The sequence below is a fragment of the Drosophila albomicans genome, chromosome 3 (genome assembly GCF_009650485.2).
Source record: "Drosophila albomicans strain 15112-1751.03 chromosome 3, ASM965048v2, whole genome shotgun sequence".
NCBI classification, from domain to species: domain Eukaryota; kingdom Metazoa; phylum Arthropoda; class Insecta; order Diptera; family Drosophilidae; genus Drosophila; species Drosophila albomicans.
Window position 1 is genome coordinate 950,559 of NC_047629.2, and position 16,587 is coordinate 967,145.

General features: G+C 36.9%; 1 protein-coding gene across 4 annotated transcripts; it reads right to left on the bottom strand.

The window, feature by feature from the left end:
* Window positions 1-111: 111 nt before the first annotated feature.
* LOC117570251 (neuropeptide-like 1) lies at window positions 112-16,398 on the bottom strand. Of its 4 annotated transcripts, XM_052005360.1 has the most exons (6): window positions 16,325-16,380; window positions 16,016-16,254; window positions 3,864-3,983; window positions 3,072-3,756; window positions 2,535-2,818; window positions 112-1,002 (listed from the first exon to the last, which is right to left on the bottom strand). In XM_052005360.1, the coding sequence occupies exons 2-6, from the start codon at window positions 16,085-16,087 to the stop codon at window positions 655-657; spliced, it is 1,509 nt and encodes a 502-aa protein (XP_051861320.1). In that variant the 5' UTR covers window positions 16,088-16,254; window positions 16,325-16,380; the 3' UTR covers window positions 112-654. The 4 variants fall into 4 exon arrangements, with proteins under 4 accessions (XP_051861320.1, XP_034107651.1, XP_034107654.1 ...); XM_034251760.2 differs by having other exon boundaries at window positions 16,016-16,398; XM_034251761.2 differs by having other exon boundaries at window positions 920-1,002; window positions 2,529-2,818; window positions 16,016-16,398.
* Window positions 16,399-16,587: the final 189 nt, after the last annotated feature.

Below are 16,587 nucleotides of genomic sequence, written 5' to 3' on the forward strand. Positions count from 1 at the left end.
CAACATTCTCTTTCGTATATACGAGTACTAATATCATAACATACTTTCGTTCGTTATTCGACTTATAACGCTGGTACATTTTTATTGTCATATTGAACTACACACGTATGATAATAATAATAATAATAATTATAATAAAACAATCTGTAGGGAGTTGAAAATATTTCAAAAAGGATTCAAGCTAAACACTTTGTGTCCAAATAACGGCTTTGGCACTAATTTGCAGTTGGGTTTTCGTTTCTGTTTTTTTGTTTTTGTTTTAGGATTTTTATAGTTTCGATATGGTTTAGTTTAGTATTGATATTTAAACGTTCTTTTGCTTTGCACTGTGACATCAGTTACCCAGTTTACATTGATATTAAGATATACATAAATATTTATGGTACGCATCTATACGTATTGGGTGGCACCGAAACTACGCGCAAAGTTCATTTCAAATTTCACATTTGCTCTGTGTAGCCGCGAGTGCTGCAGGTGTGTGTGTGACGGTGACAAGAACTACTCGTAGTACATTGAAAATCGTAAGTCGTAAATCGAAAATCGAAAATACTCTATAATTAACCGTTAATAACCATTATCTTGTATGTGATATAATTCTGTTTCGTTATTGTATAGTTCGATTATATAGTATTGTCTTAATAAATCTTGTTGTGTTTAGTATTCGTATTTGTCCATGGACTCACCGTTGCGTCGATAGACGCCTCGTTGCAGTGCTGTAATACGCGGCGGAGTGCCCCACGAGTGGAAGGGTGGATAGGATGGGGGACCGCGGGAGATGGCGGCCGGTCCACTGGGCAGCGAGTTTGTTGAGATGCTGCGCTGGCGTGCAGCAATCGCTGCCGATGAACTGGCTGACTCAATGGGATCCGCATAGATTTTGGACAGACGACCGCGTATGCCAGCACCGCTCCAGTTCATCATCGGTCGATTGGGTAGGAAACATCGTTTACAAACGGCTGCGATTGGTTGACGCAGTCGCTCGTGTTGGGGGTAGTACTCGACCTGCAGTTGCCAAAAACACACATTTTGCATTAGTTTGAAGTCATTACACTTGCAAGTGTTTCAACAGATTATACAATAACTATGAGTATGCAATGCAATACGCTTCTCTGAAATTTAAAAAACAACCTACGATTATGTGTTTTTACCAGAACACATGCAACTATTGTGAATGTTTCTATTCAATGTTCTGTCAGTCCTAGACACAGACATTTCATAAGACGACTTAAATTAAAGGTATTACACTGAAATTACAAAATAAATATTAATTCCAAACATGCCAATGAGTTTTCTGTTTGAGCAACATGCCAATGTTTAAAGTAATCATCAAACACCGCAGACAAAAGTAAAAACAAACTTAAATGATACAGTAAATTTTGTAAACATAAACATCATTATTAAACAATACACACCGAAATTATTAATTTGGCTAATTTAGAGCCCTGCGCGACTCTCGCTAAATTCAATCCCATAAAATATGAAATTCCTTTGTAAATCGCTCACAGCAAGAAATAAATTTGATATCAGCTTAAAAGTATGCAACAGTATTTTATACAAAACTTTCTGAGCACCACCCAAAAGTATGCTACGTATTTTACGTTGCCAGCGGCTACTGGGAACAGTTTAGTTGTTGCAACAACCCTCCTATTACACAAAAAGAACAGAATTTTTTCAATTTGTATTAAATGCTTAAAATAGCTTGGAGTAGCATAAAGCAGCAACAAAACTGCAATAAAGTTTGAAGAATTAAATTGTTTAAGTGCTAAATTCGCTCGGATTAGCAATAAAATACATTTGAAAAAGCTCGCCAAAAACTTTTAAGCAGCAAATAAACTGCAGCCAAATGAAAGTTGTGAGCCGACAGCTAACAAAATGCCGGAAATTAGACGATTATCCCCATCTAAATTCGGGTGGAAAGTACTTATTTGGCAAAGCAGACGGAAAATCGAATTTCCGTTAGGCAATGTGACAATCTCTTTGAATATGAGCACAAATTGTACACAGCATTTGAATGTGTTGAAGGAAATGTGAACAAAAATTGGATTGTTATAGCAAATGAATGGCTTTTGTGCACATTTTGATGGATTTACTATCGATTGTTTAGCCCTGAAACTATGAAATCAATATTATTTTCACACACTTCGATATTTAACAAATCACATGCTTGAAAATACGTGTCTCCTTTATAAAAGCAAATCAACAGTCTGTATAGATGCAAGAGAAAGACAGAGAAGAAAAGAAGGTAGCAGTTGAACATGCTCCAACCTAAGAACAGATTATATATAGAATATAAGTAGACACGCGTGATAATTACATTCATTCTATCTGAAGTTTACGACAGGCGAAAGTCAACAGGCGGCTGATCTTGAGTGTGTTTTGAAGCAGGCCTTAACTCCAAAAATAAGAAAACAATAATACGAGATCCACATTCAAGACGCACACACGAAATGAAAACGATTGAACAACAACGAAATGAATGAGGGGAAATTATAAAATTATGCAGCACACATCGAACCATCGCCATTTACTCATACAAATTGCCTGGCACGTCCCGAGCGACTAAAGCGTCCTCTGGCGCCGTCGAAGCCACCTCCGGTGCTGCCGGTGGGGCTGCGCAGATAACGGTAACTGGGCAGAAAGCCAGATCGATATACGGCGCCAATGTGACGCTTCTGTGGCAACGCTGTCTGCTGCTCATGTTGCTCCTCCAGCTCCTCTGCAACGGCAACGGCATCAGCATCAGCATCGTCCTCTGCATTGGCAACATCAGCATCATTGCCATGCTCAATGCCAAACAATTCGGGATCCTTCGAGGTGTCTATTTGTTGCGGTGATAGTTCGTGTCGAATAGGTTGTCGGTATATATATTTATATACATACAAACAGTGCAATAGAGAAAAATATAGCTAACTGGGTGCAAGGTGCTGGGTTGGTGCATCGGATTGCATCTTCGGTCTGCCGAAGAACTTCGTGTCTTGCAGATATTTTAGTAAGATCGTAAGCAATTCAGATTGGAAATCGGACTCTGCAAGACTATGAGCATAGTTTTTTAATTTGCAATCGCTACTCACCTAGGAAACGCTTCTCGGCACGTCGATAATCATTCCAATCGAGATCAGCGTAGCCAGCATAGCTAGGATACCACCAGTAGCTTTGCATGGCATCAGCATAGTCGGGAGCGGCAGCAGGCAATAGCATCTCCTCCTCGTCCCGCTTCTGCTGTGCTCCATGCACCGGGGATGACTTTAGAGCACCCAGATTACGTTTCTCGGCAGCGCTGCGTTGATTCTGATGCTGTTGCGAGTTGTAGCGTGCCACGGCGGCGACATTGCGTTTGGGTTGCTCCCGATGCGAAGTGGGTGCACTCTGGAGACGGGCCATGGTTGCCAGATTGCGTTTGCCAGCTCCGTTGGGCAGCTGGAAGTCACGTGCCAAGGTGCCCACATTACGTTTGCCGAAGCTCATCAGACCACCAGCTCGGGCCAGGGATCCAATGTAACGCTTCTGTTCGCTGGGCTCACCGGACTCGGCGTCGGCATAATCATCTCCCGGCTCGGCCGTGGGCAGTTGTCCGTTCTTGGCCAATGTGGCAAGGCTACGCTTGGGTGCATTCAATAATCCCTGGGCAGCTAAGGCGGCAACCGAACGCTTATCCTCGTCCAAGTAGTCAGAGTAATCGCCCAATGGTTGCTCTTCGCCCACAGCCAGTTGACGTTCTCGCAGCAGATTCTTAAGTTGGTTACGTAAAGCGGATGCCTTCGGAAAAGGAATGGAAAGTGGGGAATAAAAATGGCAATTTCAATTTAAAGCCACAGCAGCTGCTGCCAGGGGCAGCACATCCTTGGAACGGGCAGGTGACTTACGTGTAGCTGATACTCCGGGCTGGGATTCATGAGTTGATTTATTATCGACTCCATTTCGCAAGGCGATACATTGCCAATATCCTCTGTGGCATTTACGGCAAAAGCGCGTGGTTGCAATGCCTGAAATAATGTTGTTTGCGAGAAGAAAATTGAAGAAGAAAAGAACACAATGAAAAATACGCTCAAATCTCGTTGAAAACATTTCAATTAGCTATACGCGCTTTTTTCCTTGCTTGGCCTCTTCTTGGGTAATTCTTGGGATTCACTTAATTGCCACATTTATTTACGCTAAATTAAGTTCAAAATGTGTCGAAGTTTGGCGCATTTGCGCCTCGAATATTGGCTCTTTCCTTTACTCTAACAGCATAATTTATTGTTATCTTTGTTTCACATTCGGGCACCATTTATCAGCAAACAGTATTTCGCATTTACTAAACTCTGCCAAACTGTTGCTATTTTTAGCATCTTTAAATATTTGAGAGTCCCATTTCAATTGAGCATATTTATCCCTTATTCTTGAGACTAATGCTTCATAGCAACAGGCCAATAAGATCTCAAAAGACTCTTCACGTCTAACACATTGACTTGGCCAAACAGACGACGACAGCCACAGCTAAGCACATAATATTTTTTGGTTTTCATAGACTCACATGCTAGAGAAAACATTTTGCTAAGGAAAACTCACTTGTAGCGAAAGGATAATGCCCAAGAACAAGTCGCTAGCGCATGAGAATGTCCTTCATCCGCCGGGTAGGCGTGAGTTTGCCTGTGTGCGATTGTGTGCATGTGTGTGTGTATTGTGCGCTTCCTCAGAGGCAAAGACAAAACTTCCGTTTTTAATAACTCACCAGGGCGCGTGCAGGGCTGAGGATATGACTGAGGATGTGCTTGCCGGCGGCGTAAGCACCGTAAATCTCAAACAGAAATTGACAACTACTTATGTGCACTCATGTGTACATGTGAGTGCGATATGAGTGTGTGAGTGCGTGAGTGTGCGAATGTTTGTTGTTCTTTTAGCTTCGCCACAGTTGTTCTTGTTATTAAGCTTACTGACTGCATGTCAGAGCCTTATCGCTTATTAGCACTCCAAATAGTGCCCCCAAGGTGTTTACTAAGTCAACTGAATGATATCTATTAGCATTTGATTCACTGAATAGGTCTTAAAGCTTTCGCAGTTGGTGTAGCAACTTTTACGTTAACTAACCCACAGCGTTATATAATATACGAAGAAGAAGATCTCGATATAGTTATTTTTACTGATGGCATATGTGAAAGACTTTCACGAGTATACGCAGAAAGACAAATCGATTCGCTAACAATATAATATTTACAAGAGAAGGATTAAGATTCAACTTTCTAGGTGCATCAACCAGTTTGCTACAATAGCATTTCGAAGGCCCTAACTTGATTGTTAAATTTAGATGTCGATAGCATTTTCATATTAAACTTGAATTGAATGAAAAATATATAAGCAACACTTTGAAACGCTCTTATAAACAGACTTTCAAATAATTACTTCAGAAATGAACTAAATTTAATCAGGTTGACTAGAATATTATATACTCTGGGATTTTGTTAAAGAAGTGCTCAAAGTGAGTAAGTTTCGTAATTTTAACTTGCTTTGTCCTGCTGTCTTTTACTTGTACGGATTCTCTACTTCATAAAGAAGTAAATGGATTTTGATTGTAACTGTAATCAGTTTACAAACATTTAACAAAATCTTATAAATAACGTCTTACAATGACATTTCTACAATTTCTTGGAAATTATGCAATTTAATGTGACTTTAACTACTTGGTTACTGCATACATTATTATTACAGCGCACCGCAACAATACAATTCCACTCAAATTGTTTATGGTTATTGAATTCCGCACTTTATTGCAAATTAATTTCCTCTTCACGAGTGTCAATAAGCCAATAACCAATGACAACAACTTGTATAGTACATATCCGAGTACATGCTCAAATTGAATTTCCTCTTGTTGATTTTGTTGTCCCATCCCGATGTGGAGCCCTTTCATCTTGTGGAGCGTATAAAAATATTTGCAGAATCATAAATGATTGCCATAGTCGTAAATTTGCACAGGAATACCATAAATCGCCACATGACAATGCTGAAAATGTGGCAAAATATTAGTGCATACTTTTCAGCGCACCCGTGATTTTTTGTCTTTGTGTTTATTCATGTGAACTGCGTAGATTGCAAAAACAAATAAGAGATAAACAAGAGCAACAACAAAGAGAACAACAGTGCACTATGGGCAAAAAGTCCCGAATTGCGGCATTTTTACCATTTTTGAAGATAGAAACATGAAAATTTGTACATATACCTAAAAAATAAATATCGAATTTCGGATTTTTTCTTTTTTCAACTGGACCACGCCTTCCTTCCCGCCCACCTTACCATGAGGTTATATTTTCGATTTTTTTTCAAAAAAATTGTTTTACAATATTTTAATGTAATATATTTAATAAAATTAAACTAAATTTATTAAATTAATATATTTTTGTCAAATTCGCATTTTAAATTTAATTTGGATCTATGCAAAATTAAATCAAAAATGTATTAGAGCCCAATATTATGTTTTGTGACTCCATACCTTGGTGTCCAGTTAATAATTTATTCTTCACTAAGCTCTTCCTCCAACTCCAGGGATCTTTGCCCAAAAATTTCGAGTTCATTATCTCCGCCTTCTTCTACCTGATTATCATTATTGTCTACACATGCCCATGTTATTGGGGGCTCAATATCAGGAGATTTCAAAAGAGCTATAACATCTCTTGGTAGGCTTTTTAATAGTTTAATCTTTGGCGTTCCTTTAGATTTATAGTTGAAAGCAGTGGCTCAGAGGAATCCAATGCTCTATTAAACACATCTAATATGGTATTCAGACGGCTGTTTTTCCTTGCATGAGAAAACATATTGAGCTTGTATACTTTTTTGCGCTCTTCTGACGCATTTTCACGGAGAGCCCCTAGAAGAAGTACGGAGGTTTCCATAATTCGGTGCCAATGTAATAGTACTTTATGCAAAATTTGAGACATTGGATAGCACTTATAAGTATTAACGTATAAGTACATCAGTACTTTAACTTTTGATGGGCATACCTCAAACTCACATTATGTAGCAATTAAAATTATATAAACACTTTTCAAAACGTCATGCAACAATAGCATTGACTTTTCTGTTTCATAGACTAGTTTAAATGCTAATTTTCACTTTAACCTTGGTCCTGCCTCAGTATACGTGAAGCGTTTACGACCAGGCTTTTCGGGTGGAACATCATCTTAAGAAACTCAATTATGAACGAGGATGTAAGCCATTGCGCAGGCTTTTCTGTTGCATTTTCGTAAATTAGTGTTATTCAATCTGAAAAACTGAATAAGCTTATCTTTTGTTAAGATTTGCTGAACATCACTTAATTCATTTTCATCGATATTTTGCAAAACAAACAGCTTCACAGCAGTTTGTTGGCGGTTGTTGTTGCCCCAAAAATCAAACAACGTTGCAAAACAAGACGTAAATACAACTGCAACATTGAGTTTTGCCGTAAATCGGGCAAAAACGGGCAAAAATGTTAACCACTATTTGATTGTTAACAGTTTGGTTAATAACATTCAGCTTTAATATTGCCTCGACCGGCCTAGACGCACTAGTTACACTCCACAGAAACACAAATACCAGGGACCTTAAAATATACCAACAACACATTGCATGATTGGACAATATATCACATGTACTAAAAATTTAGTGCCAATAATTAAAATTACATACCTTGACAATTAAATTCCATATTCAAGCTTTTTTGTTTGATTTAATATTTGAATATAAAATTGACAGAAAAAATCACAAATTTTCTCGCCAATTTATTTTTTTAGAGGGTCCAGACCATAGTCTTTAAATATGGGCGAATAACAAATTACCAACGAAGTCTAAAATTTTTTAGATATATGTTTCAGTATTCTTGAAGTATTCTAATTCAAAAAATAAAGTCAATTTAATAATACCGAACACAAAAAATATGTAAAAATGCCGCACTTTGCGACTTTTTGCCCATAGTGCAGTGGCTGTGAAAGTGACATGCTCTGCTCTGTCTCTGAATTGTTCTGGAATCTCTCTGTACGCATAAAACTGTCAATTCATGCAAATGCGCGAAAAAAGCATGCAACAAAAATTTAATTTCAAAATTTATGCCTTGAAGATCTTGAAGCCCACATTTTCGCCCCTAAGAACACAGAACCTCAGTGACAGTCCTTCTCATTCCATTCTGACAGTCTCGACGCCCAAATAAACAAAGGCGCTATGAGGCAAAATAAAGCATTTTCTTTTACTATCAACCCAAACATTTTTGTACTATAAAATGAAGCGCAGAAGCCTTGACAAAATTCTTAAGGTTTCTGCACTTGTTCTTCTTTCGGGGAAGATAAGGAATTGTCACAAAAAACTTGGCATGATGCTGCTCTGAATACATTAAATTTATGTACAGCTGTCTAAAAACTTAGCGGATTAGTCTTTTCCGCCTGCTTGGATTAACACGACGTTTTAATTCATAGTTTCAGCTTTCTCTTTGCTACAAATAACCAATTTTCTAAAGTTGTTTTTCCTATTTATATCTTAGTTTACTATTACTTTTAATAGGCATAAAGTTTTGAAACAACGTATTTAAAATAATTTTCGAGATTTATAATTAATCAGAGGAAATCATATTAATAGTATGCTTTTTATTATAGACTTTAATTATCACTTTTACATTTACTTTCAAATCTATTTTAATGGAAAGTATTTTTATTTAAATGATTTTAAATGCTTTTCAAAATACTTGAGTTTTCATTAAATGTTGAAGAATGCGGCAATCAATTTGAATTTTTCTTTTTAAGAATAAACTTCTGGGTAAAGCGTGGTCAAAAATTACTATTTAATATTGTGCCTGCTAATTAAAATGACAGCGAATGGAAAGTGTAAAGTGGACAGGTGTCAAAAGCAGCAACGTCCGCATTCACCTGATAATGAATTCCTCGCAGCGTAATAAAAAATTAATTAAAGTCCACTATAAAATGTCAATTAAATTTACCGTGAAGTGCAATGAAATGAAAGGCTGTCAGCGGGATATAACAATTGACTTTAATTTGTCCGAAGCGATTTATTTCATTTATATATATATATATTGTTCACTAATTGGGTACGTCGCCTTTAACTAACTACTTTCATGCAATCCAACAGATTAATCATCTTTTGACCAAGATTTGTTGGTTTCTAACGAGCTTAACGACAGTCTGCTGTCGACTTCGCGTTCTCCTGATTACTCCCGTACTCGCTATCATCTGGCTGCCTGTTGAGCCGCTTATGTCGCTATGCTCCTGCCACAGGATACAAATTTTATTATCGCCAACGTCCGAGCTGGAATGTTTCCATTTGTTGTTGTTGCTTTTCTCGTTTACTTGGGATAATTTAATGACGCAGTTTGTTGCTATTTTCGTTTGGCTTTTCTTTTACTTAAATAAATATTGTGAGGTGGCATTAAAACTTAAGTGCTTTGGCCTCTCCAACATTGTTCTTCGTACTTTGCTCCGTATTGTGCGCCACAGCATCGCGTAGTCCAAAGTGAGCTCAGTGTTTCAGCAGTTTCTTTACAAGGGACTTAAGAAAAGGTTGCAAATTATGGCAGTAATTATTTTTACGCTATTTCTTTTGAAAACATATTTGCTGCCGTTGCTTGAAAATGCACAAAGAAATAATATTAACTGAATAAAAAAGGGCTTCTTCTTTGAACAAATTGTTTCAAATAGACTTTGCTCACGTTGCATAAATACTCTTTATGTTTAATAATACTGCGTAAGTCGAGACATGGTCCATTTCGGAGCAATCACATTAATTTGAATATCTGTCTACTACAATTTGAAACCAAAGGCGTCCATTAAGCAATTGTGCATGTCAGAGCATTATCTTTATATGGTGCACTACCCACATAATTGTAATTGTAATTACCCACGAGAATCCGCTCGATGTACCATTGTTACATGCCTTTATGGGAATGTGTGCCCAGAAATACCAACGTCCTTCACTGACATATAGAAATCTACATACCATGTGGACAATACACAAAGCGTTGGGGGAAGGCCAGCAATTACACACATTAGTAGAATAGAATGCCAGAAGTGGAAAGGCAACAAACAGTGACAGCATTTGCGTTAATGTTACTGAATGGAATTCAATCTGAAATCCTACGCACCACACAGAGCAAGTGGTGATTGATTGTGGCGATGATCCACTCGGAGTTAAAGCACAGCTGTTCCCTTAGCTGGTCTCTGCAAATACATTGATGTCCCTCTTTATACCAAATCAAAGGTCATCAATCAATAAAATGGGACTCAAGCTGAAATTGCTTTTTCCTTTTTCGTATGCGTAATAAAGTTGTTAAGTCGCTGGTGAAATAACAACAGGTCGCATTTTATGCATATAAAAAACAGTTCCTTAGCTCGGATATACAATATCTTTAATCATTGACCTTTGTCAAATAAAGCAAATGAAGTTGAATACATTTATGAAAGTATTAAATAAATAATATTGGAACTGAAACCCTAACTTAATGTGCACTTTAATCTTTCCACGATTTAAAGCCGAATATTGCTAATGAAATGCACACGTGGCGTATACGTATTTTATCGCAACGCCGAAATGTTGGCAACAGCATTTTTACATCCATTGCCACATAACAAAGGCCATAACAACAAATGCCAGCCAGGACCGTAAAAGCAACAAATGTTTTTTGTGTGCTGCATAGACATGATAAGAGGCGGAGCTTCCTCCTTTCCCCCTTTGCAGCACTTTTTTTCGTTGATACTTGTTCTGTATAATTTGAATGCGAGGGCGTTCGTTGCTGGTATTTTAATAAAAATGTTAAGTCAAAGCCAGCTCAAAAACATGACGTCATATTGATATCTCGATATAATACTTTTTTAATATACTTTGACAACAGAATTTTTATTGAATTGCATAATATTGAGCTCATCTGTTTCTGATTTCAAACATAATACATTCTTAGAAGAGCATAAATAAAGGAAAATATTATATTTCAAACAGCAGTCAGTTTATCAGAACGCTTTCTGAACTATGCGTTGAAGTTAGTTGAGAAAAGTTATACAGCGTTTTTGCTACTACTATTAGTTCACTTCATAGTTTGTTAGTTGTTTACCTCACAGCATTCGCACTGCAAATGGTAATAAACATGTAAATTGAATTCGATTTTGTGTCAAAAACTAAAGTCCATTATTTTCGATTTTATGTTCGAACAGCGAAGCAACAGATAATTGAATTTTGGATTTTAATTTAGATTCAATTTTAGCTTACCATAAATGAAACTATATGTAGGTTATTAAATTTGACATCTATTTATTTTCATCCTATTCAACAAGTTTGGCTGACATTGTTTAAAATAAAACATAATCAAGTGAAATTATGACTTCTTTTTATTTACTTGCAACAATACAAATCATTTAAAGTTTGAATCGAAAAAGTTCAAGGACAATCAGCCAAAGTACATTAGATTGTTTTATAAAAAGAAACTTAATTAAAGGTAATATTTACCAAACATTGAATGTACAAAACCTGCGTACCCCAAAACTTTTCATAAAGTTTCTAGACAGTTCCCCCAAGTTAAGCAACAATTGTTTGGCCAATGTCTGGTTGATGCGGTTCGATAAGTAACCAAGCTTCAAGTTCAGTTTTCATCTGAGCAAATACAAATACAAATACAAATACAATTGCTGTGCGGGAGGCGCATGTATGGGGAAATTCTTATTCAGGTGTGAATTCTCAATTACGCGCAGCTTACAGTTGTCTTCCCAGTTGGCGCTTGAATTCCGCTTTGATATTTATGGCTCAAGACAATGGCAACAACAACGGCATGAAAAGTCTCACATACATACTTGCAGTCATAAAGTTGAGAGTGTTCGAGTGTTCAAGAGTCTATGTGGGTGCCTGATGTTTGCCCAAGATAATGAATATTTGCTAGCACTCAGCGTACACATATATGCTCACCATTTGCATTTTCATGAATGTTGATTATTTTTATAACATTTTGCTTGCCTTGGTTAACGTTGCGTATGAGCAACATTCAGTATTTAATGAGACGCAATGATACGATATCATAGCGCATAGTACAGCCTAGTTCCCATATCGATCTGCTGTCTAATTCGATTTGCATTCCGCATGCAACCGCCAGCATTGTTATACAGTCGTCATAAGTGCCTGCAACATTCATGACGCAGAATCACAGCATAATACTGCACGCTTCAGTTACATCAGACAGAACAGACGGCATGCCAATCCGAATACATGTGCATGGCGTTGTCTTTGTCTTTGTTCGCTTATCGGCGCATTCTTCACACACACAATAAGGATGTGCATCCTCGCCAAGCGTCGAACAGTAAAGGATTTAATAAGCGTCAGTTGGCATACGCGCCAGGATACGTTGAGCAACATGCGCGCATTGCAATTAACTTGACGTAGTTGCTGCTGTCAGCAGCAGCATTTGAATTGATACATATATCGCCTGCAGTGCTTTGATTTGCGTCAGCAAATCTTGATGTACAACTATAGTGTGTGCGATATTACTAATTATAAATCAATCCATTGCACAAAGAATTGAATACTATATTTTAAGTGCCGAACATAAGCTGAAGGATATTGTATAACCTTTGAACTTATTCAAAAGTATTTAAATTACTTATATAGTAAGTACTAAAGCTAAAGTCAAGTGTGACTCTACCCATTTTTAATAAAACAAGTAAGAATGCTACAGACGAGTGCGCTCGACTGTGATATACCCGCTACCCATTTTGCATAAAAGCAAAACACTGCGGTATTATTCCAAAAATATACCGAATTAATACACCGCAAAAATACTGAATCAAACCAAAGGCTATGACGTATATTGATATAGTATTACATTGAAAGTACACCATAGAGTTCAAAATGTACCAGATTGTCAGCCAATGCAAGACAGTTTTGCCTATACAAAAGTATTTCTTTAATTATTTCTATAATTTTTATCTGATCGAAATCAAATTTACAGAAACCAGAAGAAAAAATGTATTATATGTACCAACAATTGCGAATCAGGATTGAACTCTTGTTATCCCACTTTTATCGATTTGCGGGGCGAAAGTGAAGGTGGCAAGATTTTGAAACAAACTTGATCAGCGTGCAAACATAACAAGTGCTGTGGATCTAGGTGTTCATACGGACGGATAGTTGGACAGAAATAAAAAAATTTATAGTAAAGTAAATTAACCCAAACTTTTTGTGGTTATTCTTTGATTATTTAATATATACCATTACGTTCAAAATATAGCTCAATTTGTATTTTATCTGGTCCAAATTAGGGATTCAGGGATTATAACAACAGTAGTTATGATTCTTTGTGACTCTTGCTTAAAAATTACGCTTGATTTTTTATTTTTTTCAAATTGTTCACTTAAAGATTACGCTTGCTTTTCGCTTTTTTTTCAAAATATTTAATCTTACGAATGTAAAGATATACATTTTCCATCCACATATTTACACCGTTTGCAGAAAACTGACCTCCGCACAAATACAGATAGATACCTAAGTTGATTAAAGTAATCAATCAACTGAAAGTACTGTTTACTCTCGTTATGAATGTATTTACAAGACACCATAGCAACAACTTTAACTAAGACAGTTTGATAAACACTTTATACCACTGCTAAACAACTTTAATTACGCGCCAGATAACCGCAATTAAGCTTCTTTCTTCTTCTACTTCTCCTTCCCTTTATTAGTCCTGTCACTTGAGCTGTTTCTAAGTACTTCTCTTACAGTTTTGTTCGTCCTATTCCTTTGTTGTGGAAGCTGTAGTTTTAGCAACATCTGTGTAATTTAATGCAATATCAAAACGCTTGAGTCGCTTCATTCCGAGTAATAAGTTTCAGCTGGAATAATGTGGCACATGAATTTGAAGACTGCAAAACTTTAATTAAGCCGAAAGCAAAAATGTGCAACAAGCAATTTGCGAGAAAAACAAAACTCAGATTTGGAATGTTATTTTTCAAGCACAATTTTAATTTCACCCTCAGTCACGCATTTATGACGGACAGCTGTCTAGAGGTTTCACACGGAAAAAAGGATTTGGACAGGGACACAGACACGGACACGGACAGGTCACAGGACCGCAGGCAGCCGCTGACAAATGCCAACAAATGTCAGCAGGCAACAATAGAAAATGTTGAGCTTACCCCATAAATTGTTCAATGTTGAACTGCAGTATGAAAAAAAAACAAGCATGAAACTTGCAAAGGAGTTAGTCGACTATGAAATACTTGTTACATAAATCAGGAGTTTTTAACGAATTCATTTTTAAGCAAACCACAGTAGAGATAGAATGTCTATTCACTAGAATATTGATTGAGATAGATAGACTGTTAATCAAGAACCAAAGTAAATATGCATTTCCGTTTTGATTGAGATATTGCATACCCTGTATAATAAATACTGAACAGAGTAAAAAACAAATTGCACTCTGGGCCAGTTGCACGTGGCGCCTGGACCAAGAGCAACTCGTCGTGTTGAGAATGGCAATGGACCAGTTTGTGGTCGGTGCAGCCATGGTAGCCACAATGGCAACTGTTGCAGCACTTCCTGCGCCCCGGGGAGGCGTGACAGCAACATAAATTACTGCACAGCGAAGGCGTTTGCTGAGTGCAACTGAAATATTGCAGACAATACAGTTCGCCGTTAGCTGAACAGCTGTAGTAGCTGTAAGTCAAGTGCATTCTAAGTAAGTGCTTACTGTACTTGGGAGCGCACTCAAGTGCCACCCATTGTTAGTTAAGATTTTAATTTTGTAATTGTGTGGGAAAACTTGCACTGACTAACAACAGGAATGTGTGGCAAGCCAAATGCCTGCATTTATGTGATTAGATTGTGTCATTAATTATAAAAGAGTTACAGACATGAGTTATAAAGAGTTATAAACATGACAGACAAAAAAAAGAGTATTTTATTAACTAAATTAACATGTATGCAGAAGTTTAATCTAATAATTGCAATGGATGAGCTAGGCTACTGCTTCCCATAAATTTTGTAATGTATCAATTGCTTATTAAGAAACATGTAGACAAAGTGAAATACAAATTTAATCACTATACTTTACATCTCTTCGTCGTATGACTATTTAGAAATTTTTAAGTTCATTGCAATGGATAAATATGGCTATAGCTATTGCTTTGATAAAATATCTATAGTGTTTAAATCTTTTCCTAGTCACAATTATGAATTAAAAATGTTGAGTTGAGATGTATAAAATCTCTTCGTAGTATTTCTAATTATATTTTGTTGGTTTGGGAAGGATCTAACTTAAATTAAATATGATCCAAAAATTTGTAATCATTTTGTGAAATATAACATACAAATTTAATTACAAAACTTTAATTTTTTTATTATATTACGTAATACAACATTTTTGTATGCTAACTTTTTTTTAAGAGTTCTATTTAATAAACTATATAATTTGTAATTCATTTTTTTCTTTTGAATTTATAATACATTGAAGTTTTTTCGTTTTTAATGTGATAATTTTTATGTGGGACTTATTTGAGATTTACTGAAAGTGTATTTTAACACAAATATTACTCAATTCCTAAATAACAGAATATAATTTTGCAATTAATTAATTTTCGGATTTAAATATATTTTAAAAATCTTATTCATTTAAATATTTTTGTAATATACTTCTGTAGCTCAATGAACGCCTACGCAGTTTTCATTTTTAGAATGACAAACAAATTTGTACACAAAATACGACAAAAAACCTTTTTGCTCTGGTTACTTTAGCTGATCCCTTGGCAAATTCAATTGAAATCCGCATTTATTTAAATACATAATGGTATACGCGAGTACGATAAAAAACTGGTTGACGATTTTGCAGGAAATTTACGCCTCAACGCACACACGTCCATGTCCATTTGCTAGGACAGATAAACAAACGCACACACAAATAGAACAACGAAACATTAGAAGAGACAGCACGAGGACCAGAAGAAAAGCCCTGCTGAAGTTGCGTGATAACTGGGCAACGCGGTAATATGAAATTGCATCCTTGCATCCTGTATGACCCCCATCGACTTACAGCATTGAGTAGCATTGAGAGCAGCAGCAGCAGCCACTTGCTCCTCTGTGCAGTTTTGTGCACGGCCTGCATTGTCCTGGTTGTGATGCAAAGTGCTCCTCGTTGACAGCTAAGACCGAATTAATTGGTTTTTTTTTTGGTTTTTATTAGCGACGCGGCAAGACGCGACGTGAACGTTGAGCGTTGAACAAGTGGAAGAAGAGACGACAAGGAACACACTTGCAAGTTAAAATGAACGCCTAAAAGTATGCAACGGTGAATTCAATTGTGCACAATCACTCTCAAACTGTTTGTAACTTAAAAACGGACAGCGTCTCAGCTGAGTGTCAGCTTAGCTCCGAACACGTACGCAAGCAAGTCTTTCGTTTGACTGTATCCTGCACGCAGGACACGCTGCTATTTATACTGGCCCATTGTCGAACACGAACCGAACCGAACACAATTCCCGGATAAACTGAGAACGTTCGGCACCTCGAATTACTCTCTCGGGTCGTAACGAGAGTCGCAAAGTTCCACAATCGGCATCTGTTGCTAGTTGGCAAGCGGCTTGCAGACTTGCTCCAGCAGCTCCT

Excerpts from the sequence above, each read along its gene's own strand:
- LOC117570251 (XM_034251760.2), bottom strand. The coding sequence starts at position 16,087 with ATGCAGGCCGTGCACAAAACTGCACAGAGGAGCAAGTGGCTGCTGCTG. Across the intron at positions 3,984-16,015 it reads TCTCAATGCTACTCAATGCT|GCATTGCAACCACGCGCTTT; the intron begins GTAAGTCGATGG and ends ACATTATTTCAG. Across the intron at positions 1,003-2,534 it reads CGGGACGTGCCAGGCAATTT|GTCGAGTACTACCCCCAACA; the intron begins GTATGAGTAAAT and ends TGGCAACTGCAG.